Source organism: Leopardus geoffroyi, chromosome A1 (genome assembly GCF_018350155.1).
Source record: "Leopardus geoffroyi isolate Oge1 chromosome A1, O.geoffroyi_Oge1_pat1.0, whole genome shotgun sequence".
Taxonomy (NCBI): domain Eukaryota; kingdom Metazoa; phylum Chordata; class Mammalia; order Carnivora; family Felidae; genus Leopardus; species Leopardus geoffroyi.
Genome location: NC_059326.1, coordinates 227,880,129 through 227,905,183, shown reverse-complemented (window position 1 = coordinate 227,905,183; position 25,055 = coordinate 227,880,129). Strand labels below are relative to the sequence as shown.

The following is a 25,055-nucleotide window of genomic DNA, read 5'->3' as shown; positions in this document are numbered from 1 at the left end:
GGTTTTTTGCTTGCTTTCTTCTCTAGGATTTCTATGACTTCCTGTCTTACATTTAGGTCTTTCATCCATTTTGAGTTTATTTTTGTGTATGATGTAAGAAAAGTAGTCCAGGTTCATTTTTCTGCATGTGGCTGTCCAGTTTTCCCAGCACCACTTGCTGAAGAGATTGTCTTTATTCCGTCGGATATTCTTTCCTGTTTTGTCAAAGATGAGTCGGCCATACGTTTGTGGGTTCATTTCTGGGTTCTCTATTCTGTTCCATTGATCTGAGTGTCTGTTCTTGTGCCAGTACCATACTGTCTTGATGATTACAGCTTTGTAGTATAGCTTGAAGTCCAGGATTGTGATGCCTCCAGCTTTGGTTTCCTTTTTCAACATTACTTTGGCTATTCAGGATCTTTTGTGGTTCCATACAAATTTAGAATTATTTGTTCTAGCTTTGTGAAGAATGCTGGTGTTATTTTGATGGGGATTGCTAACCACGTGTATTTTTTAAATATACTTTATTTTTTAGACCAGTTTTAGGTTTACCAAAAAGTTGTGAAAATGATGGGGAGAGTTCCCATACCCTGTCCCCGGCTTCCCTTATGGTTACTTTCTTACTATGGCACGTTTGTTATAGTTGTCGGATACTGAGCTGCTGCTGTGAACTGAAGCCCTTCCTTTGTTCAGATTCCCTGAGTTTCCCCGTTTCCAGGGCCGCCTCCAGGATGCCGCATTGCATGTGGCTGTCCTGTCTGCTTAGGCTCCTCTTGCCTCCAAGAGTTTCTGCCCTTACTTTTTATTGTTGTTAATAGCGTCCTCATCAGGACATTATGCCTCCTCATCCATCTGTAAGGCAGTAATGTCTGCAGCCTGTGGCTCAGGGGCACCGAGTCTGTGACGTGACTGGTGTTGGAGCTCTGGCCTCTGCCGTGAGTCCTTCCATCCTGGCACCCGGAGGCCCCGAGCAGCGTGATGTCTGCGTGTGGAGGGCTTCTTGTCACGGTACTCCCTGGCAGGCTGCTGGACTGGGTCTCTGCCATGCGGAGGTCCAGAGTCACGCTTCTGCTTTCCAAAGCTCTTTTGAAGTGGGCCGTGTCACTGTCTCTCTGTGCAGGGATTGTTATAACTGAGCTTCCAAATATGTTGTGTTGAATGTACAGACAGCCCTTTCATGCGCTGGTAAGTTCTGCATTCAGACAGGGAACTGACTGTGCTTTCGAATTACTTCAGATAATTGTTTCCAAAGAATATGCAAAATGTATGTATGTGCATTTTCCAATTCTGGTCATAATTAGTATATTTTAAGGGATCCTTTGACATCTCTTTGCTCATTTCTAAAGAGAACTCTGAAAAATCCTGTGTTGATAGTGAAGAATACCAAAAAGAGAAGTCCCCCGAAGATGGTGGTTCCGGTTGACGTTGACGGGCAGAGGCAGTGGTGAACCTTACCCCGCAGCAGCACGCACACGGTGCTGCCTGAAGCCCTGCGGGGGGGGGCTCCTGCGAGCCGAACAGTCCGTGGGGGGTCATGGGCACAGTCCGCACCCTCAGACCGGGCCAACTCCTGCTCCCACGCCCGCCAACCTTGTCCTCTGGGCCTCGTGACTGCCCCGCGGGCCTCATTTCCTTACCTGCGGCAGGGGCTGTGGTCGGGCTCACACCCGAGGTGCAGCAAGGGCTCAGGACAGTGGCTCGTGGAGAGCTGGGAGAGCTGGGTGTTCAGCCTGTGCTGATGACAACAGAACAGACTGCTTTCAGTTAGTTTTTATTGTCAAGGTTAAATTCCCCGTAGATGCTGCTTGTGGCCTGTGTGGGGTGGGGCGTTGCACTCCCACCCTGATGCCAGGGGAACCCCTCCCTCTGTTTCTGTGCGTCAGCGTCCTCCTTACTGAGACCATCTCATACTTACCATGCTGCATTTATAGCTGCCTTCAATGTTTTTTCAGCTTGCAGGAACATTGGACAGATAGCACAGAGAACGTAACTCTCCTTGAACTGCTGACTTTAGCGTCCTTTTCCCACCAAGGAGGGACGCTGTTCTGTGCACCCACATATCACTGTCAGAATCAGGAGGCTAGCACTGCGACGTGCCTACCTTCTAACCCTCAGTCCCCGGCATGTCCTTACGGCTGAAGGACCCGGTGCACAATCACCGGTGGCATCAAGTGGTCGCATTTCCAAGGTCCTTGCGTTGGTCGCACCTCCTTGGTCATGCCTAAACTTTTCTGACCTTTGGAGGATTTCAGGCCCATTATTTTGGAGAATGCTCCTCCCTGATGCTTCCTCATGATTAGACTCCAGTTATATGTCTTCGGCTGGGTGTGTCCTAGACATGCTGCCATGTCCTTGTGCTGTCCCATTGGGCGACACCCGGTTTTCATTTGTCCCTCTACCTGTGGTCCTCGTGTTGACTTCTGGGTTGAAGTGGTGTCTGCCAGGCTTCTCCACTGTGGGATGAGTCTCTCCCCCTCGGTAATTAACAAGCACTTAGTGGGGAGCTCCTTTGAAATTCTATAAATATCCTGTTCCTCGTCTAGTTTTATTTATCTACTTATGTCCGTATGGACTCGTGCTTTCCTTTGCATTGGTGGCTTATACTCTGTTAGTCTCACTGTTTACTCTCAGATCGTCCCTGATTTGGCCAGTGGGAGCCCCTTCAAGCTAACCTCTGTGGCCTGACCTACCCACATTGTTCTCAAGCATCTCCTTCCTTCTGGATACAATAAGATATTTCAGGCTCATCTTGTGCTTTGTCCCATCCCAACCTCGAGTCAGCCATATCTCCAAGAGCCCTGGTTCCTTGTAGAGGAGAATGGCCATTCCAGATAGAAATCTGGGTACTAGGAATGCTTAACTGCTGTTGGGCCGTGGCTACTCCTGGGCCTTCTCATTGGAGGAGGGAAAGAGGAGTGTCTGTGTGTGTGTGTGTGTGTGTGTACAAACGCAAACATTCCCACATGTGTCTGTAGAACCATGTATCACACGCATCCGTCTAATTCCAGCCTGGTACTATAGGGCTAGCTCAGCTTTTCTCCTTTTCTACATCTGTAACTCCCTTTTCTGAACTAAGGACACTGCCCCTCCTTATCCTTAATGTGTTGTTTCAGTAGATGGATGTTCCCCCAGTGGGAGGCTGCCCATGCAGGGGTGCCCTCATCCTTCCCAGGTGCAGGCTTTCTGCAGGGATACTGCCCCCCACTCTGTCCACTGATGAGACGCTGCCCCTGCTCAGCTGCAGGACTGACATGTTCGAGAAGGACAGAGGACTCAGCCTGTTTCTAAAAGGGACCTCAGCCTGCTCTACGGGCCTTCCCTCTGTTCTTGCACGTCGCTGAAGCCCTCCCACTCTTGGCTGCCCCCGGCCCCTGCCGGCCTGCCCTCTCTCTAGCATTTCCATGAGCAGGGGCGGCTCTCTGGTACACCTCTTTATTTGGGGAACCCATTTGCAGCCTTTTATCATGGATCAAAATGGAGTAATTTTCAGGGTATTTTAGATACCTATTTACACATAACTTTAAGCTCTCTCAAACTCGAGCTAGTTTGTATAAGCCATTATGGTTATTTCCTTTTTCTCAAAAAAGTATGTGTTCTTAAGTAGAAGAGAGAGAAGCACAGAATTACTGGTAAGTAGAAACATGTTAAAGAAGACAGCAACTTGTACTTGGAACCCAGTCTTTCCACTTGCACTTGGGGAATTATAAAACTGTACATCATACTGAAAGACAAAACTGGAACTCCGCACTCCGTCACAAGACTGGAAGGGAAAGTGAAGTGGGCATTTGTGCTGTGTGCTATCTTCTGGATGTGCAGCAGCACAAAGCTGAAAGCCCTCTGTGAGTCATGGGACAGCCACAGCTGCCTGTAGATACCCTGTCTCCGCTTCAGAGGGAAGGCTCAGAGTTTAACAATCTAGAACAGTAATGGAAAAGGCTGCTGATAGAGGTATACTGAACTCCTTAACTCATCTCTTCCCTTCATATTTTTTCTGTTTAATTTGCAGCAATGATCTGGAGTGTTCCAAAGTGACTCAGTTGCCATGTGTGATGGCCAGCTGGGTTTTTTTAATTCACCTTCTGTTTCTCTGGATTTTCTCTTGTGCAGAACACATATACCAACGCGGATAAATTACTGGAAGCAGCAGAACAGCTGGCGCAGACCGGGGAATGTGACCCAGAAGAGATTTATCAGGCTGCCCATCAGCTTGAAGACCGGATACAAGATTTTGTTCGGCGTGTCGAGCAGCGGAAGATCCTGCTGGACATGTCGGTCTCGTTTCACAGCCATGTCAAGGAGGTAAGGCATCGGGACGCATGATGGAGCCTGGCTCTGAAAGGCCCTTTGAACCCCTTGGGAAGAGTGTGGACTGGTTGTGATGTGAGAAAGTGGACCGGAGGTGGTGAGCCATGAGACGAAGGCTTTCGACCTGAGCGGGTCGGCATGCACGGGGGACTGTGCTCTAGGCTGCTGGCTCCTTGCTTGTCTCCGCCAGCGTGGAAGCCTGCGTGTCTGTCAGGAGTGGACCCGTGAGGCCTGGGCTGGCCAGGGAAGGGTGTGGAGTAGGAGGTGAGCAGGGAAGCCTGGAGCTGGTAGAGGGGTCTTTAACTTGGAGAGAGGACAGAGCGTGTCCATCTTAGCTGTGACTGTGGTCACAGCTTGGTTTCCTTTCCGTGGGTAAGGCTGTCATGTGGCCAATGTCATGGTTGACCTGATTTTATCGGACTGTGTGACCACTCTCAGATCATGATAAAAGTGAATTCTACGTAATATTGAACTTAAATGTGCCAAACCCAACATGGCCATCGGGATACTAGTGCTGACTTCATAGGTATGCTCTTGTCATTGTAAAAGATCATGTTATTTGGTACATGAAAATAGGTGGGTACTAATTATACCTTGTGTACGTGTATGTTATTCTTAGGAGAAATCCTACAAAATTACAATTAAGCTTATGTAGCTTTTTAGGAGAAAAAAGACGTAATCTCAAGTTTTCGGTAGGACTACAAATTGACTAAAGATGTCAACTTTTACTGCATCTTCTTGCGAAGGGAAAAAAAACCTCTCTACTTCACAGCTCTTTGTAAATTGGAGATGAGGAGCCCTTCCAGGTGATCTGAGATTGAGCACATGAAAGCTTATAGACGCAGGCTGGGAAGAAGGATCTGGAAAGCGTAGGGCTGCCCGAGAACCGCGGGAGGGGCGTCAGAGACCAGGAAGCGGGAGCTGTGCTCAAAGGGAAGGAACCTCACCGCCAGTTCTGGATCTCGGGCAGTTAGTTGTCGCCCAGGCCGTTCATCACTTAAAGGCTTGGCTCCCAGAAACCCATACTTCCCCCTCTTACTCTGAAACTCTGCGAGCCTACGTGGCAGCCTGGAGACAGACCCTGAGACCTTGGCCCACCCAGGCCAGTGATGGGCTCTGCCGTCCTCTGTTGTGCAGGCAGCCCTTTCTGCAGCAGCCAGCGCTGTGTGGGCCTGGGGAGGCTCTCAGAGCAGAACACCACTGTCGCCAGCTTCTCTGCCTGCCCTTCATAATGCCATAACTAAAAAAGACTTTACAGTATTTACGAAGAAACTGCTTTTTTTTTAACGCTTGTTTATTTTTGAGAGAGAGAGACAGAGAGAGACCGAGAGCGAGCCGGGAGGGGCAGAGAAAGGGAGACAGAGAATCCCAAGCAGGCTCTTCACTTACAGTGAAGCCCGACTCAAGGCTTGAACTCACCCGTTGTGAGGACGGGACCTGAGCCGAAACCAAGAGTCGGACATTTATCTGACTGAGCCAGCCAGGTGCCCCAAAAGAAGGTTTTTGGTTTTTTTCCAAGGACACATGGTAATTCTGAGGAGACTTACCAATGGTACGATTGTCCACAGCGGTTTCTGGTCACGGGTGCAGCCGGCTGTGAGTTCTTCCCTCAGCTTGGGTCAGGCCGTAGCCACCAGTGGGTGTCCCTGCCTCTGGCTGCTCTCGCTCCAGCCTCCTGCAACACTGCCACAGAAATAGAAATTTGATCGGGTCATAGCCTTGCTTTCGAACAGTCAGTGATTCCTTATGTACGTGGGGCACTGGCCTGAAACCTCTCTGCATCCTAACGGTCCGGTCTCCACTTTGCCTGCAGCCCGTCACACTCAGCAGTGTCCCCAAACCTGTGACACTCGGGCGCCCCTGAAACTTGGGTATATAGCTTCCCTTCACTGCTCTAGGCAGGGTCAGCTGTTTCCCCTGCGCCTTCTGGAACTTTCTTTATGCCCACCTGTTGCAGTACAGTTGTGTGTTTCTCTCTCTTTCCCTTCAATGTTGATGTCAGCAACTCTTTACCTCATGCATTTGGACACCCAGGCCGAGAGGGAGAAGGTGATGTGTGTGAAAAAGCAGACTGTGCCTTCGCTCTTCCAGGTGCGGCAGACAGACGGACGGACGGCAGCAGATAGCTCCGAGCAGCCCCCTCCTAGGGAAGCACAGTGGCTGGGGGGTGAAGCTTGTCACTTGAGCCGCAGGGGGCGCCGTGGCCTCGGGTAGCCTGTGCCTCTGGAGACAGAGGAAGGTCTGCCACCGCGTGTCCCTAATCTGCTGTTTGTCTCTGTGACGTGCCAAGGAATATTCTCAAGCAGGATTTGTAAAGATTTAGCTTGACTGTAGGACAGAGAAGACTTCGTGAAGCGGTATATATGATTTACATCACCTTTTCAGCTTGGTTACAGTTTTCAGAAAGCAGACACTAAAGGAAACTAGAAGGAAAGCGTTTTTGCAAGAGCTGTTCCCCAGAGACTGGGTCTCAGTTCATTGGCTTTAATAACATAAGTAGCATTTTTAAGAAAAAGAATCTTATAATAAAAACATTCCAGTTAGCAAACAGTAGAATCTGTCTTGTTACCAGGCTTGGGAATTTATTTAAAAGTGAAAACACATTTTGTTTTCATTGACTTACACCGTAGGAACTTCTAGAATTGATGAAGTTGGTAGACCAAGGAGACCTCAAATCTGTTTTAAAGGTTAAGTGGTTCCCTTTACAACTGGAGAATTTTCAGTGCATTCATTCCTGTTATATGGAAAACTATCACAGTGGCAGAGAAACTAGCGTGTGTACCCTGACTGGGTTCTTCTTAAATGTGTGCCCTAAAGTGACCTGAGGAAGGATGCCCCCGGCTGACCAGTTGGGGGAGTGCCTAGCGGTCCCAAGCAGCCGGGAGTTCAGATGCTGTGAAGCTGGCCACACAGGCATGGAGTGCTGCTCGATTCTTCCCTGCGATGTGCTTGGCCTTCGTCTTTAGCCCCGGCCATTTTTATAGTAGATTCATTTGTTACTGACCAGCTCCAGAATTTTCCTCAGTCTCCTTTCTCTGTGCTGCATATAGGCCTTAACGTCTACAGGGGTACTCGGTAGGTTTTCTTGGGAAGGAATGATTTCTTCTGTCACTGTGTTGTGAAACTGGGTATTTAATGAAAATTCAGATTCGTTTAATGAAAATTCAGATTCGTTTAGAACAAATTTAATTAGTTTAAAATGAGATTAAAAGTGACAGAAGGGCCAAGTAAAGGAAGTCATGCTAATTAAATACGTGTTTGCATAAAGTTACTAAACAGTTTAATATATCAGAGGAATGAAAGGTTGCTAAAAGATTTATGCTGTCTAAATTAATTTTTCTCAAGCAGATCATACAATTAAAATTTTTCTTTTAGGATTTATTTCTTTTTGAGAGAGAGACAGAGTGTGAACAGGGGAGGGGCAGAGAGAGAGGGAAACACGGAATCCAAGCAGGCTTCAGGTTCTGAGCTGTCAGCACAGAGCCCGATGCGTGGCTTGAACCCATGAACTGTGAGATCATGACCTGAGCTGAAGTTGGACACCCAACCAACTGAGCCACCCAGGCACCCCTGCAATTTAAAATTACATAGAGGAAGATAGAAAAGGCGGGTTGTCTTTTTTATTTAGGCAAATACATGAAGCTTTTTGGAAGCTAGCTTTCAAAGGCTCTCCTGGTGTGCAGGTGGACTTCTCACTCCAGACGCATGGTGGTGGTGATCTCTCGCTTTACGTGGAGCACAGCTGTTGGCCTGTCTCTTTTGTGGCACATTTCTGGCTCACTGATGAGCACGTAATCGAAGGTGGCATCATTAACCACTAAGTTTAAAGGTGCTGGATTGGGAATTCTTCTTAAGAACCCCACCTGGGAGAGACTCAAGGGTTGTGCGTTGTGGCCGACCGAGCGCTTAGGTTCTGAGCGAGACCTCAGGACGCTTGCTCTCTTAATCCCAGAGGACGCAATACAGAATACCCATTCCTGGGAAGAGAGAAGAGAGGAAATATCTTCTGCCTTGAGGTGGGATGCAGAAAGTGGTTGATGGAGTTTCACCCCAGATCTGGAAGCATTCTGGGACCCTTCCTGCATTTTTTTTCCTCCTCTGAAAGCAAGTCATGAGATGTTTTACCCCTCCTTTCAGAAGGCGTGACGACTGATACTCCCTGGTTTCTTGTTTAAAATGTTTTTAAAGTAGTATTTAAAGAGAATGCCGACGAGCCTAACATGAAGTTTCCTCCTCCTGCCTTTGCCTTCTACCTCTCAGTCTCTCTGCTCTCCTTTGGCACGTTGTTCACACCGCTTCTGACTATAACTCTCCCAGTATTGCCTGTCTTCCTGTCCTCCTGGATGCTTTTTCCCACTGTTGATTCATTTGTTCACTCATCCCCACGGGCCTCCCAGGCCAACTGTCATGTGCCAGGACAAAGATGAAGGACCAGCAGAGAAACCTATGTCTGCTTTTGTGTGTATTGTGTGTGTGTGTCGGTCATTTGTTGGTTTTTCACAGTGGATGCGAAGTTTCTTGAAGACCAAAACGATGTATCCCTTACCTTTATATCTCACTAGTGAGCCTGCCTTCCAGACTTAGCATATCCTCTGTCAGCTTGTGGAATAAATAATGTGTATTTCTAGCACACCATTCTGAGATTTAATGATAGAGGGACATATTTCCATTTCCAAATATAGCACAAGCATAGTTATTTTCATCCATTCGTCCTTCATTCTCGAAATTAGGTCCTGAGTTAATTGATAATTACCTTTGATATTTGTGGGTTATTTGAGGCAACCAGGTGGTGGTACTGAGTTCTTGGCCAGAGTTTATTTCTGGATTTGATTCAGTGGCCTTGAGTTGGTTTTGTTCACTTGATTTCTGAAAGCCATGGTTTCCCAGGGAAGACCATTCCCATTTGAATTGGGCTGTGATTCTTGCTGGGTTTAAGTAAAGAAGCCTTTTGGGTTCTGTTTCTGCAGACTTACATGCTGAACTGGGGCAAGTTTTTGTTTGGGGTAATGCCTGGGAAAAGAGGATTTACTCAGAAGTCAAAAATAAAGGCCTCCTGACCACCTGGTGATTTTTTTTTTTTTTTTTTTTTGTCCCAGCATACCCGTCTGGCTTCATTTTTATGACTGCGGGTAAGCTGGCTTCTTTCTTTATGCTCTGGCTAGTGCTCCCTCGCCCTGGGGAGCAGGGACAGAGCCCTTGGGGACTCTGCACCCTGGTCACCCTGGTTGGGGAGGGTTTCCAGGAAGCGGGTGCTGCATAGCTCCTTGGGGTATGGAGTTCTCAGGCCTCCTCTCCTCCAGCCCTCACCTAGTTCGCTCCAGGAGTATTGTTGAAAACGAACCCAGTGCTTTCTCAGTCAGCCCTGCCTAAAGGGCCCAGATTTCCTTTCTCTCCTTACCCTGGCGGAGCTGGAGAATGAATTGGGCATCTGGTGGTTAACCTCATTCAGGAAAATTGATTGACGGTGCGTGCTGCTCCCTGGGTAGACCAGCTGCCCTCTGCTGAATTCTTGTCATCGGTGGTTTGTAGTGCAGAGCCCGTTCCTTAGGCCTGACTTTCCAGAGAGGGCCTGTTTCTGTTCCATGCAGGGACCTGTCAGCTCTCTGAGCGAGCCTGGCCTCTTGAGCTCCAGCATCCTCCAGATCTCTCATACCTCCCGTGCTAAGTTCTCTAGTTTGAGCCCAAGCTTCCAAGCCTTTCGTTTTGGCCTTCACAGCCATGCTTTTGCTCATGACTCCTGCATCTGTGTTCTCTAAAATGATTTATTTGCTTGTTTCCATTACTATTTCCACCCCACGTATATACCTCCAAAGATCTATGTGATCCCTCTAAACATACTCCCAGCTTTCTTTTTTAACTTTCAATCTGAAATAATTACAGGTTCACAGGAAGTTGGGCAAAAAAGAAATGGACAAGGAGGTCCGTACCCCCTTCTCCCAGCCTCCCCCAGTGTCACGTCCTGGGTAGCCCCCGTGCACTATGCAAGCAGGAAAGTGACTCTGCTATGCTCCACAAGCCTCTTCCGGTGTGGCACGTGTGCATGTGCTCGTGGGTGGTTGCTCTGTGCTGTTGTATCCTGTGCAGATTCACGTAACCACTTTGAACTTACAGAATCATCCCATCACCCAGGTGATACACCTCCTGTTCATACCCAACCCCAACTGCGTCTCTAACCCCTGGCAGCCACTCATCTGTTATTCTCCATGTATATAATTTGTGATTCAAAATGTTGTGTAAGAGGATCATACGCTGTGTAACTTTCCTACTTGGCGTCATTCCCTTGAGATCCATCAGTAGTTCTTTGCTCTTCCTTCCTGAGTAGTGTTTCCTGGTACGGATATGCCCTAGTTTGTTAGCCACCTACCCATTAAGGGACAGTGGGTTCTCTTCAGGTTTTGGCAATTCCAGAAAGAGACACTGGACTGTCGTGCGCAGGTTTTCACATGGACTGAAGCTTTTATTCGTGTGGGCCAAATGGCCGAGAGTGCGATTGCTGGGTGCTCTGGTAAGCTCCTGTTGTTCTAAAAGAGACCACCGAACTGTTTTCCAGAATGGCTGTTTCATTTGCACTCCCCTCAGCAATGGTGAGTGATCTTTGCGACTTCTCAAAAGGCCAGGATGGCTTCGATACATTTGTCAGAGGGGAAGGTTAAGACCTTAGGATGTTTAGTTGATCACCTCTCAGTAATTTATGTTCGGTATTCGGTACCTTAGCTGACCTCTCTCCTTGTACTCTTGAATATTTGATTCCTTTGATTTAACTAATCTGATGCAGATACAAATGGGCAATTAAACGGCCTCAAGCCAAAGAAAGCAAGAGGAAGCAAAGAGCCTAGAACAGTCCTTGCATGACTCAACGTTAGATTTGGTTTGGGGTATTTAGTTGCTACCAACAGGTTTAGCACTTTGTCTTCTTATACTCTGTAGTGTCTGGCGTTTAAAAAAGTAGATGGTCTTGCCGTAGGGGGGTGTGTGTGTGTGTGTGTGTGTGTGTGTGTGTGTGTGTGTGTGTCTGTGAATCTAGTCATTGATGCTTTCTTTCTGTAAAAATATAACCTTTATTAAATTAATTAACAAAGCATATCAAAGTGGAACCTGTCCCTTTAACTGCCTGAGTGACGTGGGCCAGACTTGAATGCCTCTGCTTCCCCTACTACAGGATGGGAACACGAGGGTCTCTCAGGCGTGTGGACAGCTGAGTGAAACTCTGTCAACACTTACCATAGTGCCTGTCTTGGAGCAGCTGCCAGTAAATGTTCCTTTTTCCCTCCTCTCCCCATCTCCCCACCTGTAACTGATTGGACACACACAGGATGGGGCAGATGGAAATGTGAGATGCAAAGGTATAAATACCTAGCTATAATCTGATCTCTTCCTCCCTCATCTTTGCTCAACAAAAACTGTTTAATCTACTTCTGGTGCCCTTGCTCTGAGTAAGCACCTTGCTCTGGCCCTTTTGTTTAAGATCAAAGGTTGAAGCCTTTCTGGGATATAAGCTGTGTCTCTAGCCCCAGTCTGTCAGGACAGGGTCAGCTCTTGTAAAGAATCTTTACTCATAGGTCCATTCATTTGTACTGGCATGTGTTACTTTGCACAAATCACTAAATTCTTGTGTTACCAGCCAAAGCTGCAAAATAAAGGATTTTTTTCCCACCAAATAAATATGCATAAAATACTAGTGTTAGCCCAGGGGGAGAGAGGGATGTTCTTCTCTAAAAGAGGCCCTTTTATCAGAAGAGTTTTATGTAAAACATTATTTTTTTTTTCTATAGGATAGTTAAAAAGTGGTTTAAATTCATGAATTTTCTATTTCTTCATACTGGTCCGATATTTTCAGGTAGAGAAAATTTTCATGTCATCAGGGAAATGAGATGTTAGTGTAGAAAATTACTGAGTGGCCACTCAGTAAATGATTATTAAATGAATTAATAACATACTACATTATCTTTATTTGTAACTCAGTATTACAACAGCTGGGATTTAAAATTTGTAACTGTGCACAGACTCCAAATTTTATAATTTCTTGTTGAAGGGTCAGCCCTCAACGGAGAGTTGCAAATGTCTGCTTTAATTCACTGTTTGTAGATTGGCCTCAATTAATATAATAGAGAGGAGAGGCCCTTCAGCTGAATGTCAAGCCAGTCCAATATTATAGGTCTTAAAATGTCCAGCTTAAAATGGATGTATATGTGATCTGGTTTACTTGCTGGACTTTTTTTTTTTTTTTTTTTTTTTTCAACGTTTATTTATTTTTGGGACAGAGAGAGACAGAGCATGAACGGGGGAGGGGCAGAGAGAGAGGGAGACACAGAATCGGAAACAGGCTCCAGGCTGTGAGCCATCAGCCCAGAGCCCGACGCGGGGCTCGAACTCACGGACCACGAGATCGTGACCTGGCTGAAGTCGGACGCCCAACCGACTGCGCCACCCAGGCACCCCACTTGCTGGACTTTTTAATAGAGCATTTTTAATGTTCTTGATTTTTTTATTTTGCCACTCAGCTTCATGAACTAAATGTGATAGATCTTTGGTTAATTGAGAGAAGTACATCATCCATATGCATTTCTGGTATGTATTGTTTGTTACTGGTTATTGTTTTTATTGAGTAAGTGGTGGGAAGCTTGATCGGCAGCAACGCGTGAGGGTTTTGTCAGGAAAGCTGGAAAGCTCTAGATAAGAAAAGGCTTCTTTGGTTTTGTTGTTTGTTTTCCTTTCTTTGAAGCCCAAAATTGAGAGCCCTGAGATCAAGGAAGGGTTGGGCTTTGTGCCTGCACCAGCGAAGCCCATGGATATGAGCAGAAAATAGGTTTCATCAACTTTCACTTTGCTTTTTTGTTCTCCTCAAGGAGACTGCTCTTTGGACTGCCTTAGAAGAAGCGAAAGATCAAAATGAGTGAAGATTTTATAAGAAAGGATTTATTTCTTCCAAGGGAGTTCAAGTCTCTATTCCAAGACAGTTAGACCCTTGGGTAGTGAGAGAACCTGATGGTTGGGTCTGTTGATCTTTAAGGAGGGGTGAGAAAGAGGGGACGTGCCAGGGGGCTGGCAATGCAGAAAGCAGAGTTCACACAGCACACAGGTGAGGTCGGTCAGTCCTAGGCAGAGTTCTAGAAAAGGCAGTTGATAAACTGCCAGTAGAGAAAGAAGTGAATGAATGGGTTATAGCATGTTAACTGTATTTCACTCTGTACTCCGTTTCTGGTTTGATGAAGGGCATGCAGTGGAATTACTGAGCATTAAACCAGGCATTTAACATCTAATTTGTAGACGAAACAGGAAAGTATGGGCAATCTGTTAGTACAGACACTGGAATCAGACTGCTGAATGGCTGGGAAAAAGCGTCAACTGAGGGAGTCACTTATCACAAGACCAGCACTGTCCTTATCCTCCCAAGCTGCTCTGATAGTGAGGTATTACTCATCGTACCCGGTTTGTGAGTAAGGAAGTAATTTCCAGTCCAGACCCACGGTTGGATCAGACTTGCTGATGGCGGTGGCCAAGGGAGGTGGTAGACCCGTCACCTCAGTGGGACCTGAGGCTGGCAGATGGGTGGGTTTCATCCCTGGCATCACCTTCTGTAGGGGAGCCTTCCGTGCCATTGTCGTGTCTTTGAACTGACCCTACTAATGTATTCAGAACTTTTATGTCCCAATGTGACATCTGGAAGGAATGCTCTTCGGAATTCAGACACCCTGAAAACCCTCCTTTGTTGTGTTGGGAGCTGTTTACATTGAAAATGGGAAAATTGCCACCAAACGGGGACAGGCTTGGTGCTGCAGCAGAAATCACCTTGGCTACCTGGGAAGCCTTGCAAGTGAGACCATCGTTGCAGGGCCTGTTAGTAGATGACCTCGGTGAGGCTGCAGGACGATGTCTCCCTTGAGCGTCTCTGTCCCCATGCAGAAAATGTGTGAGTGGAAGTATTGGCATGGAAAGCACGCTTATTATCAGAGTCTAGGTCAGGGTCTGTCAGATACAGAGGATCCCAAAACATGTCGGCAGGAGTAGGTCAAAATCCAACATGGACATTTCATTCATGGGTTTTAATAGGAGTCTTTTGAATCAGAAACACTCAGGTTATGAAGTAAGGGTCACGTGTGGCCACAGCACATGTGAAAACAGCAACCTTACACATGTTCATGAACATGGTGCACAAGTGCCGTGCCCCGAAGTAACGCCTGTGGCTGTCATGAGCAAAAGCACGGGAGAAAAATCACAACTGGGGGTCAGTCATCTTGCTGTGCACTGCTGGTTGGATCGCACGTGATGTTTCCTTTGCTCCCCAGCCCCCACTTTGCAAGGGGAGAGTGTCCAGAGGGGAGTGAGCTGGTGTGGAAGGAGTTCCTGTTCCTGCCCTGTGGGTAGAGTCCAGGGAATGAAGTGTTACCCTTGGGACAAGGGACGGCAGACTGCATGAATGCTCGCCGTCTCCGGAGATTTGCAGAGCCAAGGATGAATTACACTGTGACTAACTGCAGGCTGTTTCAGGGAGACGGTGGCTGCTCTCGAAATGACGCAGGGGCGGGAAGGAGCTCTTCCCACTTTGAAACCTCCAGGAGAGTGCTTTATGCTTTGGCAATGTTGGGAAAAGAGAAAAAATAAATTCCTCATCTCAAAATCTCTGTTTTTCACGAAGTAGACTTTGTGTAAATATTTGGGTGGTTGAGGTTCACGCTCTGACCTTGGTCTCTGTGTGGGCCCTCTGCCCAGGCACAGCACCTGTCCCTCACCTTGTCCTTGATTGCCCATCCGTACCTTCCACCGTCCAGTGCTGCGGTACCCACAGGGCGTCCCCTCTTCACGGGGGGCTGCCCTCACATGCTCCGGCTTGCTTCTCCTTCTTTCCCCTCTCTTACACATACGTGCATTGGTATTATTTCTTGATACAGACTTTGATTTGTCCCTCATCCCTCCCCTGGTAATCTGATGGGCTTCCTTCATAAACCTCATCATATTAAGGCATCTTTTATCACCCACCCAAGAATAACGTGGTACTCCTCAAACCCTTACTCCTCCATAATCAGGGCAGCAGGCGTGTGCACCACTTCAGGCTGGAGAATGCGCTGCACGTGGCTGGAACAGTTCCCCTTTGACCCCTGATGCTTATACCTAGAACTGAATCACGATTTCTGTGCACAGTGGGTGCCCCCTGAAATCCCGTCTGTAAGTTGCCATTGAAACTACCTACTTCTGCTCCTGATTTGCGGCTTCTGCTGGGGGAAGGGGGGGTGCAGCTTTTGTGCTTCCCACACTCCCTTACAGCTTCCCCATCCTCTTGGTATCCAGATGGTTGTCCCTGTGGTAAACAAGAGTAGGGAAACAGATAAGAGTGGTGGTAGCTTCTGTTTATAAAGTGCTTGAAGTAACTGAGCACGTTCACATGTCTGTAGCCACTTCATTTGATTCTCAAACTGACTTTGCCAGTTAGGGAAGATCCCATTTCATAGAGAAATCCTGGAGTAGAGGGTTCCAAGGATTTTCCCAAGGCCACGCTCAGACAGAGGGCCACATCTGGTGAGTTGTGCCCCACCTCCAGATGGAGCGGGCTTGTAGGCTGTGTTCAGACTTTGCATCTGAGAGAGGTTGTAGCTGAAGGAGTCCCCAAATCTCGGGCCTCCGATCCTACCACCTGCCGAATCGGCTGGAAGGTCAGCCTTTCCCAGGACATGTCACACCAACAAGTCCCTCTGGGAGCCTGCGAGGTCTCCTGTCTGATTAGCGAGGAAGGGGATTTTCCCAGCAGGGCTGCAGCTCCTCCTTTAGGCTCTGCCCAGCACAGAGCTGAAGGGGAGGGGGCCGCAGTGGGGGTGTACCTGGGCCACACCCAGCCAGCTGCCACTGGACCTGGGACCCGGGCTGTCACATCTTTATCGCGGGGGTCCTGCCCCCAGAACCTCACATGTCTCCCTAGCCCAGCCTTCTCTGTGGATGGATCCTGGTCCAGGAACCAGGTCTGTACACGGCCGCAGCCAAGTTGTGGGCTGGGTTCAAGTTCCTGTCCTTGGAATGCTGGTGGCCACCACTCGAATGGCCTCTACGGGGCGGTGTTGCCCCACCTCAGGCTGTGGGCCACAGCTTTCCACGCGGGGTCCATGCCACTGAGTGCCTGGGTAGAATGCAGCGCCTCTTGCTGTGGGCAGAGGTTGATCTCTTTATGGTAAATGACAGCATGCGCCGAAGTGCAGTTTTTTTCATGCCTAGAAACGTACGGTAAAATTTCACAGGCATCCTAGAGACTTTTCTCATTCTTTTATTCAGAGGTTATTTTAGGCATCGTATGTACTAATTTAACAGCTTAAAAATAGACTTTACCTTAATTTTACTGCATTATGATATGCATCAGTTCATCACCAACTGACAGCAGAAATGACTTTTATCTGAGAATCCTTTTTTTTCTCCAAATTGAATGAGAGTGTTTCCTGTAGTACCAGGAAAAAAAATTCTAAAGTGGCAAAGGATTTTTGAGCATTTTGACATTATGGATTTAAATAGAACCTTCCTCCTTCTACCTCATTTATTGTTCCCCTTTCAACGGCCTCATCCCAGGATCCATTTCTGTGGTTTCCTCTTTGGGGTGGCCCTTGGCCGGTCCCACGGCTGGCCAGGCAGGGTGAGCCCAGTCCACTGTGGATGCATGTTCAAGTGCCCAGGATGTGCAGGAAATAAACTTAGGAGGGAAGGAAAAGGCTTGACCCACAAATCCTCATGCCGCTTCCCCTGGAACCAAGGGGAAGTGGTTTCTATGGATTCTGGTGGACTAATTCCAGCCCCTTTTCCTCATACTATTTTTAGGTGTAAAAACATGTAAATGCAGGATGGTGTTAAGTCTACCAGACTAAGGGACATATTTTGAACAGTAGATAGGAACCTGGATACGTTTGGAAAACTATCTGGCAAAGGAAGACTTTTATTTATTTACCTTCTAAAGTTTATTTATTTATTTTAGGAGGGGAGGGGCAGAGAGAGGAGAGAATCCCAAGCGGGCTCCACACGGCCAACACAGAGCCTGATGTGGAGCTCAAACCCACGAAGCCACAAGATCGCAACCTGAGCCGAAACTGAGAGCTGGATGCTCAACCAGCTGAGCCACCCAGGCCCCCCCACCCCCATTTATCTCATCTTATCTATCTACTTATTTTTATTCGAGAGAGAGATAGAGCACGCACAGGGGAGGGGCAGCGGGGGAGAGATTCTCAGGCAGGCTCCACATTCAGCACAGAGCCTGACACGGGTCCTGATCCCACAACCCTGGGACCAGGACCTGAGCCAAGATCAAAAGTCGGACAGTCAACCCACTGAGCTACCCAGGCACCCCAGGCACCCCAAGTACTAGCCACTTTTTTTTGTATTTTTACAAGAACAGGACTAGTAATAGTGGCTCACATTTACTTATTTCTTTACTCTGCACGTGTCCACTCATTTAATCTTGCCGGCAGCTGTCTGAGCTGGGCACTTAGGCCCGTGTTACAGATGAGAAATCAGAGCCGTGGTCCTGGGTAAGTAACTTGCCCGAGGCCACAGCCTAGGAAATGTTAAGGCAGGATAGAGAGTCAAGCGATCTAGCTTCAGAAGCCACACTCTTAATTGTGGTTCCATATTACCTTAGAAGTGTTTTGTTTTAATCATCTCTTAGGCTGTTGCCGTGGAGTTATGTAGAAACACACTTACGCCCCGTGCCCCAGGCCAGTTCCGAGCATTGGTTTTGATCTCCCGTCTCCTCTTCACAGCGTATAGAAGTGAGGCTGCACTCCAGTGCGCGAGCACGGTTTCTGAGGACTCGGCGTGTGATATGCATGCCTCTCTGCATTCCGTACATGTCTCCAGTTTTCACCCATTCACCTGCCGCCCATCACCTGGGGCTGGCTCACAGACAGGCGCACTCCAGGTGACGCTCCTTTTCCTGGTTCTCTCACACAGTGACGAGGTAGGGGCAGCTCCTGGGCAGCATGTATATTAAGGTGGAAGATGACAGTTGAGATTGTGAGAGAAAGGGACTGAAGAATTGGGGTTTTGTTTATCAGTTGTCCTCTGCAGTGGAATAAATGTAGTTGAACAGGCCCACCTTTTCATAGTGTTTATCGGCAGACGGGAATCAGAAGGTGGGAGGGCTGCAGGGCCACCTGTGGCTGAGAGGGTTTGGGGACCAAGTAGGAGGCAGGTTACCAGGAAGCTGCTGAAGCCGTTTCAGCTAGAAAAGCCTACCTTTTAGATAACATATTCTGTATGTTTTTGGTTAAATATTTTGATGTGCTAACATGTTTTGGTGAAATTTTGGTTTTTGCTCAGTGCAGCCTAAGCGGCACATCCCTGGTTTCGTTTACCGAATCCTGGCTCTTCACTTCATTTGAGTGGCTCGTTATACCTCAAGTGATTACATTTTACAGAGCCCCGCTGATCACCTAGCGCTCTCCTACGCCGCCTGTCTTCTTGCCCTCCTCGTGGCTCCTTGAGGCCGGTCTTGGTCTGAGGATCCCTATCTGAGGTCTTGGTCTGAGGATCCCTGATCTGGGTTTCGGAGAGATTCCGTGATGTCTTAGGTCACAGAGCCAATGCTTTGTTAGAGTATCTCTTCAATCCATAATGCTGCTGCTGTGCAATGTGACCTCTAGAACGTGGAAGGTTTTTCTTAGGAGCAAATTGGGAGATTCCTCGTGGCCATCATGCCGTCACCCTTCCCGTTTATAAATGCAACAACCATGTTCATGAGGGTTCAGGATTTAGACGAGAGCAAACAGGAGCAACAACAAACCCAAAAGAGTGTGTTCGTGATTATGGGCCCTTTACAGATGGTGCAGAACGTTGGTCCGTATTTGGTGAACCACTGAGTGGTATTTTTGGTGCTGAAGTACCGTGCCAATGCGCGTGGGACCGGATCTGGAGGTCTCTTTTCCAGTGCAAGCTTAGCACCAGCGGTTGCTTTTGCCCGTGTCCTGAGGGTGGGTTCATCACGGGGGCTTCTTTTCCTTAACCTGCAAGAGCCAAGAGTTGAACCAGCTCAGCTCTAAAACTCCTTTAAATTAAAATTCTGGAATCGTATGAAATTTGATAACTTACATACAAAAAAAGAAAAACCAACCTGGGTAGATACTAAGAAATAAAGTAACAGATGTTTTATTTAATGTTTTTAGTAAAATTAAATCTTAGGATCCCAGGTAGTGTGACTGACAAAGTCATTGGCCTTTACTTCCCATGTTTTTTTTTTGTTTTTTTTTTTTTCAACGTTTATTTATTTTTGGGACAGAGAGAGACAGAGCATGAACGGGGGAGGGGCAGAGAGAGAGGGAGACACAGAATCGGAAACAGGCTCCAGGCTCCGAGCCATCAGCCCAGAGCCTGACGCGGGGCTCGAACTCCCGGACCGCGAGATCGTGACCTGGCTGAAGTCGGACGCTTAACCGACTGCGCCACCCAGGCGCCTTTCCCATGTTTTTTAATTGACCTGCCATATTTAAAATACTGATCTGACAGAAGCATCTGGATACTTTGTTTCTAACTAAAGCTACATTTAACAACAAAAGAATTCTTAGAAAGTTAGCTCGTCTTGCCATCATTAGTAAGTGGGGAATTGCTAATTAAAACCATAATGAGATGGCACTCATCTGGAATGACTAAAATGAAAAAGGCTGATCTTATCAGAAATTGGTGAGGCAGTGGAGGAACTGGAACTTTCATAGAGCGCTGGCAGGAACATGACAGGGTGCAGCCTGGGGAAACACAGTTTGGCAGTTTGTTAAAAATTTAAACCTACACCTGTCATAGCATCCAGCCAGTCTACACGTATATATCATTCAAAAAAAGGAAAACATAGGTGCACAGAGACTGTGCACAGACGTTCCTAAGAGTTGTGTAGTGGCCGAAAAGTGGAAACAGCTCCAGTGCCATCAAGAGCTGAGTGGCTGAACTGTGCCCCGCACCCAGGCTGGAGTACACGTCCACGGTGGAAGGTGTGGACTGTTGATACGTACAACTGTATGGATGAATGTCAAAATAGTTTTGTCAAAGGAAAGCCAGACCAAAAATAGAGTCAGTCCATACTTACACACTTTTTCAAGAAAATGCAAGCTAATCTATAGTGACAGAAAGCAGATGGGTGATTGCCTGGGGCAGGAGGGCAGAGCGAGACAGAGGGTTAGAGGGCGCAGGAGGACTTGGGGTGATGGAGCTGTTCGCTGTGGACAACAGGGGTCTCCCCGTGGGTGTGTCCATATGTTAAAAACTTAAGAAATTGTATCCTGGAAATTCGTGCAGTTTATTGTATGTCAGTTACACCTCCTCATAGGGCAGTTTTCAAAAAAGATAAGCTCAGAAACAAAAGACCAAGTCCAGCATTTATTTTGGCAAGCACGGTTTTGCTACGTGTTAGCCACAAAGGCCAGCACGGCTGGTCAATGTCAGGGGAAGAGGTGATGTCTGTGACGGATGCTTGGAAGATAAGGGGGTGGGGGGGGGAAGGGGCAATTCTTACATCCCCGAGGAAGCAGGAAGCGTTTTCTCCTCACACAAACCGCTTCCCAGCCCCCGGGGCCTGCTTGGCCTAATTAAACATCCTTTTCAGTTTACTGACTGGTGCTCCGGAGAGTCCGAGGAGGCGGTGGTGGGCTTCCCAGAGATGGGAGACCTGCTCTGCTCCCACCAGGCCTAACGGGCTTCTTGCCACCGTTGGTCCAAGTTGTCTTCACCCATCCACGTCCCCAGGCGCAGTTGTGATGGTTGTGGAATGGAGGTGTTGAAGTGTTCCCGGTGTGCACACTCCTTTCACTGAAGGACCGCGTCGCGGCCGGCTTGGCCGTGGCCCGGGATGGGCGAGGTTACCGAGCACCGCACCTCATCCGAATCTCCCGCCAGGCGTGGTGATGACTTTATTCCACCACATCATAGGCTTCCTTCTTCTCTGAGCGATGCAGAGCAGCCACATCTGAGCAGTGGTTTAATTATTAATAATGGATTGTAGTAGTGCCCTTGATAAAAATAAAATAAAACTATCCATCTGCTAAACAAGAGTCAGAGGATGTGTGGAAGAATGCGTTATGCTTAGCAGATGTTTTGGTTGGTGGAGGGGGTGTCTCTCCTATTCCTCTGACTCTCGGACTGAGCCCAGGAAGGATCGGAAAGACTGACTTCCCTTCCCTTTCCTCTCTTTGCTTTTGTGACAGTCCCCTCCGGCTCTGTGCCTGTGTGTTTTCACCAGGCGGTGGTGGCCCGCTGATTTTTGGGGGGGGCCGGGGCCGTTCGGGCCGTGCCCCTGCCCCCTTCCCGTCCCTGGGAGCCGGCCGCCTCGCTTGCCTCCCAGCGGGGTCACTCGGGGAGGGGGCCTCTCCGGGGAGGGGGGCTCACTGCGCCCTGTCCTTCCGCAGCTGTGGACGTGGCTGGAGGAGCTGCAGAAGGAGCTTCTGGATGACGTGTATGCCGAGTCGGTGGAGGCCGTGCAGGACCTCATCAAGCGCTTTGGCCAGCAGCAGCAGACGACCCTGCAAGTGACGGTGAACGTGATCAAGGAAGGGGAGGACCTCATACAGCAGCTGAGGTGGGCCGGTCCCCTCCTCCCGTCCGCATCCCCTGGAGCCAGCCAGGGAACAATGAGCTGTAATTCCCTGTCCTGCTAGGTGGGGAGCAAATAACATGTCTGCATACAGAGGACAGTAACCTCTCTTTCTTTCTCTTTTTTGTTTTTTTCCCTCTCTGACTGGTTGTTTTTTTTTTTTTTTAACTCAATGATTTTTCTCATCATGGCATTGACTGATAAACTTTCCCAGAACTCGGCTTTTATTAATATGTCCTGTTAACAGCTACCTAGTAACTATTGAAACTTCCTTACAAGCCGGGCTGATTTAAACCTCCCAGAACTGTGTCCTTCAGACCCTGAGTGACCTGTGTCCCCAGAGGATGGTGGGCATCCCTGTCGCGGGAGCAGAGGCTGGGGGAGACCAGGCCCCAGGTGTCACTTTCCTCCCTGCTCTGCGGGGGCTGGAAGCAGACTTCCTTTATTGGATCCTTCGAGGACAGCTTCTCAAATCATTACTGCTAACTTCGCGCGATGCTCACTTTGCCGCGAGTCAGGCAAAAGGAACTCAATAAAGGCCTGATTGATTGCATTAGAGTTTAACCCCTTGTTCCTGATGGGACTCCACCGTTTTAGCAAGCAGGGATCGTGGATTCTGTTCTCTCTACCTAAGGAGAAGAGTGGCTACAGTGAAGTGCTTCGGAAGTCACTTTCTGGAGCTACTAGGCTGCTTTGCAGGGGGACGGTGGGCGGTGCGGGGGACAGTCTTCGGTGTGGCCACAGACCTGGCGGCTGGCTCGCAGGAGGAAGCCCAATGTTGTTGCTTCCTGCCGGCCTTCCTCCCCCTGAAGTCTGCGCGGCCGGATCCGGTGTCTGACGATGGGAGACTTTCTCATGCCGCCCCATCCCCTCTCCCTTCCGCAGGGACTCTGCCATTTCCAGCAACAAGACCCCCCACAACAGCTCCATCAGCCACATCGAGACGGTGCTGCAGCAGCTGGACGAGGCCCAGGCCCAGATGGAGGAGCTCTTCCAGGAGCGCAAGATCAAGCTGGAGCTCTTCCTGCAGCTGCGCGTGTTCGAGAGGGATGCCATCGATGTGAGTGCCCCCTCCTCGTCCCCCGCCAGTTCCGGCATCTTCTCCCCCTGCATTCGGGGCAGGACAGAGGAAGGAAGGCTTGCGTCTTGCCCTGCGAGCCGAGGGGGCTGTGCTGGAAGCCTCACCGTACAGCAGGACGGAGCACAGCCTGTGTGAGTGCAGCCGAGCCCGTCTGGCTGCGTCCTGGCCTGTTGGGCCCGGGGCTGGGTCCCACGCAGCCCTCCCCTTGTCTGAGGCACACACTTGAGGCCGCCACTCTCCCCTGTTCTTTCTGTCCCTCCCCTCCCTGCCCCCTGCCCCCTGCCCCTGCCTGCCTCCACCAGGAGCAAGAATAAGGCTCATCAGTGGTGATAGCATTTGCAGAGAGCAGGAAATCCAGTCTTTTCCAAGGAGTGTGCGCAGGTGATCTTTCATCCTTGCCTACAAATTGCCCCTTATCTGTGAGTTTCTTTCCTTTTACTTCAACAAAAGGCCGTTTCTTAATGTGCCAGGGAAGATCTGAGTTTTGAACCTGATGAACTGCAAGCCCAAGTAAGTATAATTGGATGATGCCGAATCTGTCTGTGAAACACGAATGAAGGAACCAAAACTCACTTGGCCCAAATGAGGCCAGTCTCCCGGTGCCTGTCAGCTTCACGCGGCTGGTGGAGCACGTTGCCCAGGCAGTCTGGAGGGCATGCCCTGCCCGCGCAAGGGCCTCGAGGGCATGCAGACCCAGACCCTAAATCCACTGGGGCAGAGGGACGGTGGGGCCTTGTGTAGACTGCTTCACTTACCTCGGCTGAGGGGAGGACGCTCTGCTGAAGTGGGCTTTGCCTGCGTCTCTTGGGCCTGTCTGTAGGCCCAGCTCTGCGCGTGGTACAAGGACCAGGCCAGGCCCTGTGCGAGGCCTCTCGGGGGGGCCTTGGTTGGCCACTTGTCTAAACTTCCCTCAGTGTTTTCATTAAAGAAAGGCCTTCTCGGCTGTTCTTATCATCATTTCTGGTTCGTGACAAGAGAGGAATTAAACCCTATGCACATTGTCTGGTAAAATCTGCTCTCGGTCTTGATGTTTAGAGACACATGAAGCCAGGTAGGGAAAAGGCACGCTGTCCTCAGCTCTTTAAGGACCTGCCCACGGCCTGGGCCTGCAGTCCAGCTTCCAGGTTGCTGGCGGTATGAACAGAAGACCCAGCATGGCTGTTTTCCTCTCTGATCTCTACTTCAGATGAATTGCTTTTGTAAACTTAGCTGCTTGTTGAATAGTTTCAGTTTGGAAACAGGCATTATTTGAAGTTTCTCTTCAAGACATGTTGATATTTCAAAAAAAAAAAAATCTCTTGGCTTCATCTGTATTATTGCTACTTTAAAGGGAAAAAATTTAATTGTATTTCCATTATCAACAAACTAGTGTTTTAATATGTAGTTCAGAAACCAGAAACCTACATTTTCTCCACACCAAAGCTACAAAGTTCCAAGTGGCCTTAATAAAGCCAGTGTGCCAGGCCAGGGGTAAGTGCTTTCCTGAGCTAAGGAAATTAAACCCACAGTGCAGTCACAGGCCAGCTACAGTGTAGTTTAAAAGCTTTTTAAAATGTCACAGCCTAAGAGCCTCTTTTCTCTGGAGTAATCCTAAAACATGAAAACCTGAGCAGTTAGGACTTCAGCTGGGATTTCCTCCCTTATCTGGGAAAATGCTCCATCTGACTGCACATGTGAGGAGTTATCTTTATGGTAGAAACTTATCTATTCCTTGGCCAATTGTTTTTTAAATGTTTATTTATTTTTGAGAGAGAGTGCGAGTGGGGGAGGGGGCAGAGTAGCCAAAGTGGGCTCCACACTGACAGCACAGAACCCGATGCAGGGCTCAAACCCACGAACCGTTGAGATCATACCTGAACTGAAGTTGGATGCTCGTCCGACTGAACCCTCCAGGCGCCCCGGATCTAGGTTTTCTGCGCTGAGAATGTTCCTGTTTCAGCCTCTTCCTATTTCCAGGGAAAACCTGCTCGATTGCTCTGGAAACAACGGAGTCATTCCTACAGCGTCCTGTGACAGTTTGTTTATGGAACACAGTTATATGTACCATTAGGAAGAGAAGTAACACAAGTTGTTTCTCCAGAATTGGTATTCAAAAGTCATTTCCACTTTCTTGAGCTTTGTTTCTGCCACCAATTTCTTGTCTTCACATGT

General features: G+C 48.5%; 1 protein-coding gene across 7 annotated transcripts in view; it reads left to right on the top strand.

Moving 5' to 3' along the window:
* TRIO (trio Rho guanine nucleotide exchange factor) overlaps positions 1-25,055 on the top strand; it is a 365,052-nt gene that overhangs the window by 194,692 nt on the left and 145,305 nt on the right. For all 7 annotated transcript variants that reach the window (XR_006702484.1, XM_045441785.1, XM_045441792.1 and 4 more), the window contains exons 11-13: positions 4,087-4,278; positions 21,639-21,808; positions 22,709-22,883. Coding sequence is in view for 6 of the 7 variants with exons in the window: in XM_045441785.1 (XP_045297741.1) it covers positions 4,087-4,278; positions 21,639-21,808; positions 22,709-22,883 (537 nt within the window). In the remaining variant the exon portion in view is untranslated. The remainder of the gene's footprint in view (positions 1-4,086; positions 4,279-21,638; positions 21,809-22,708; positions 22,884-25,055) is intronic.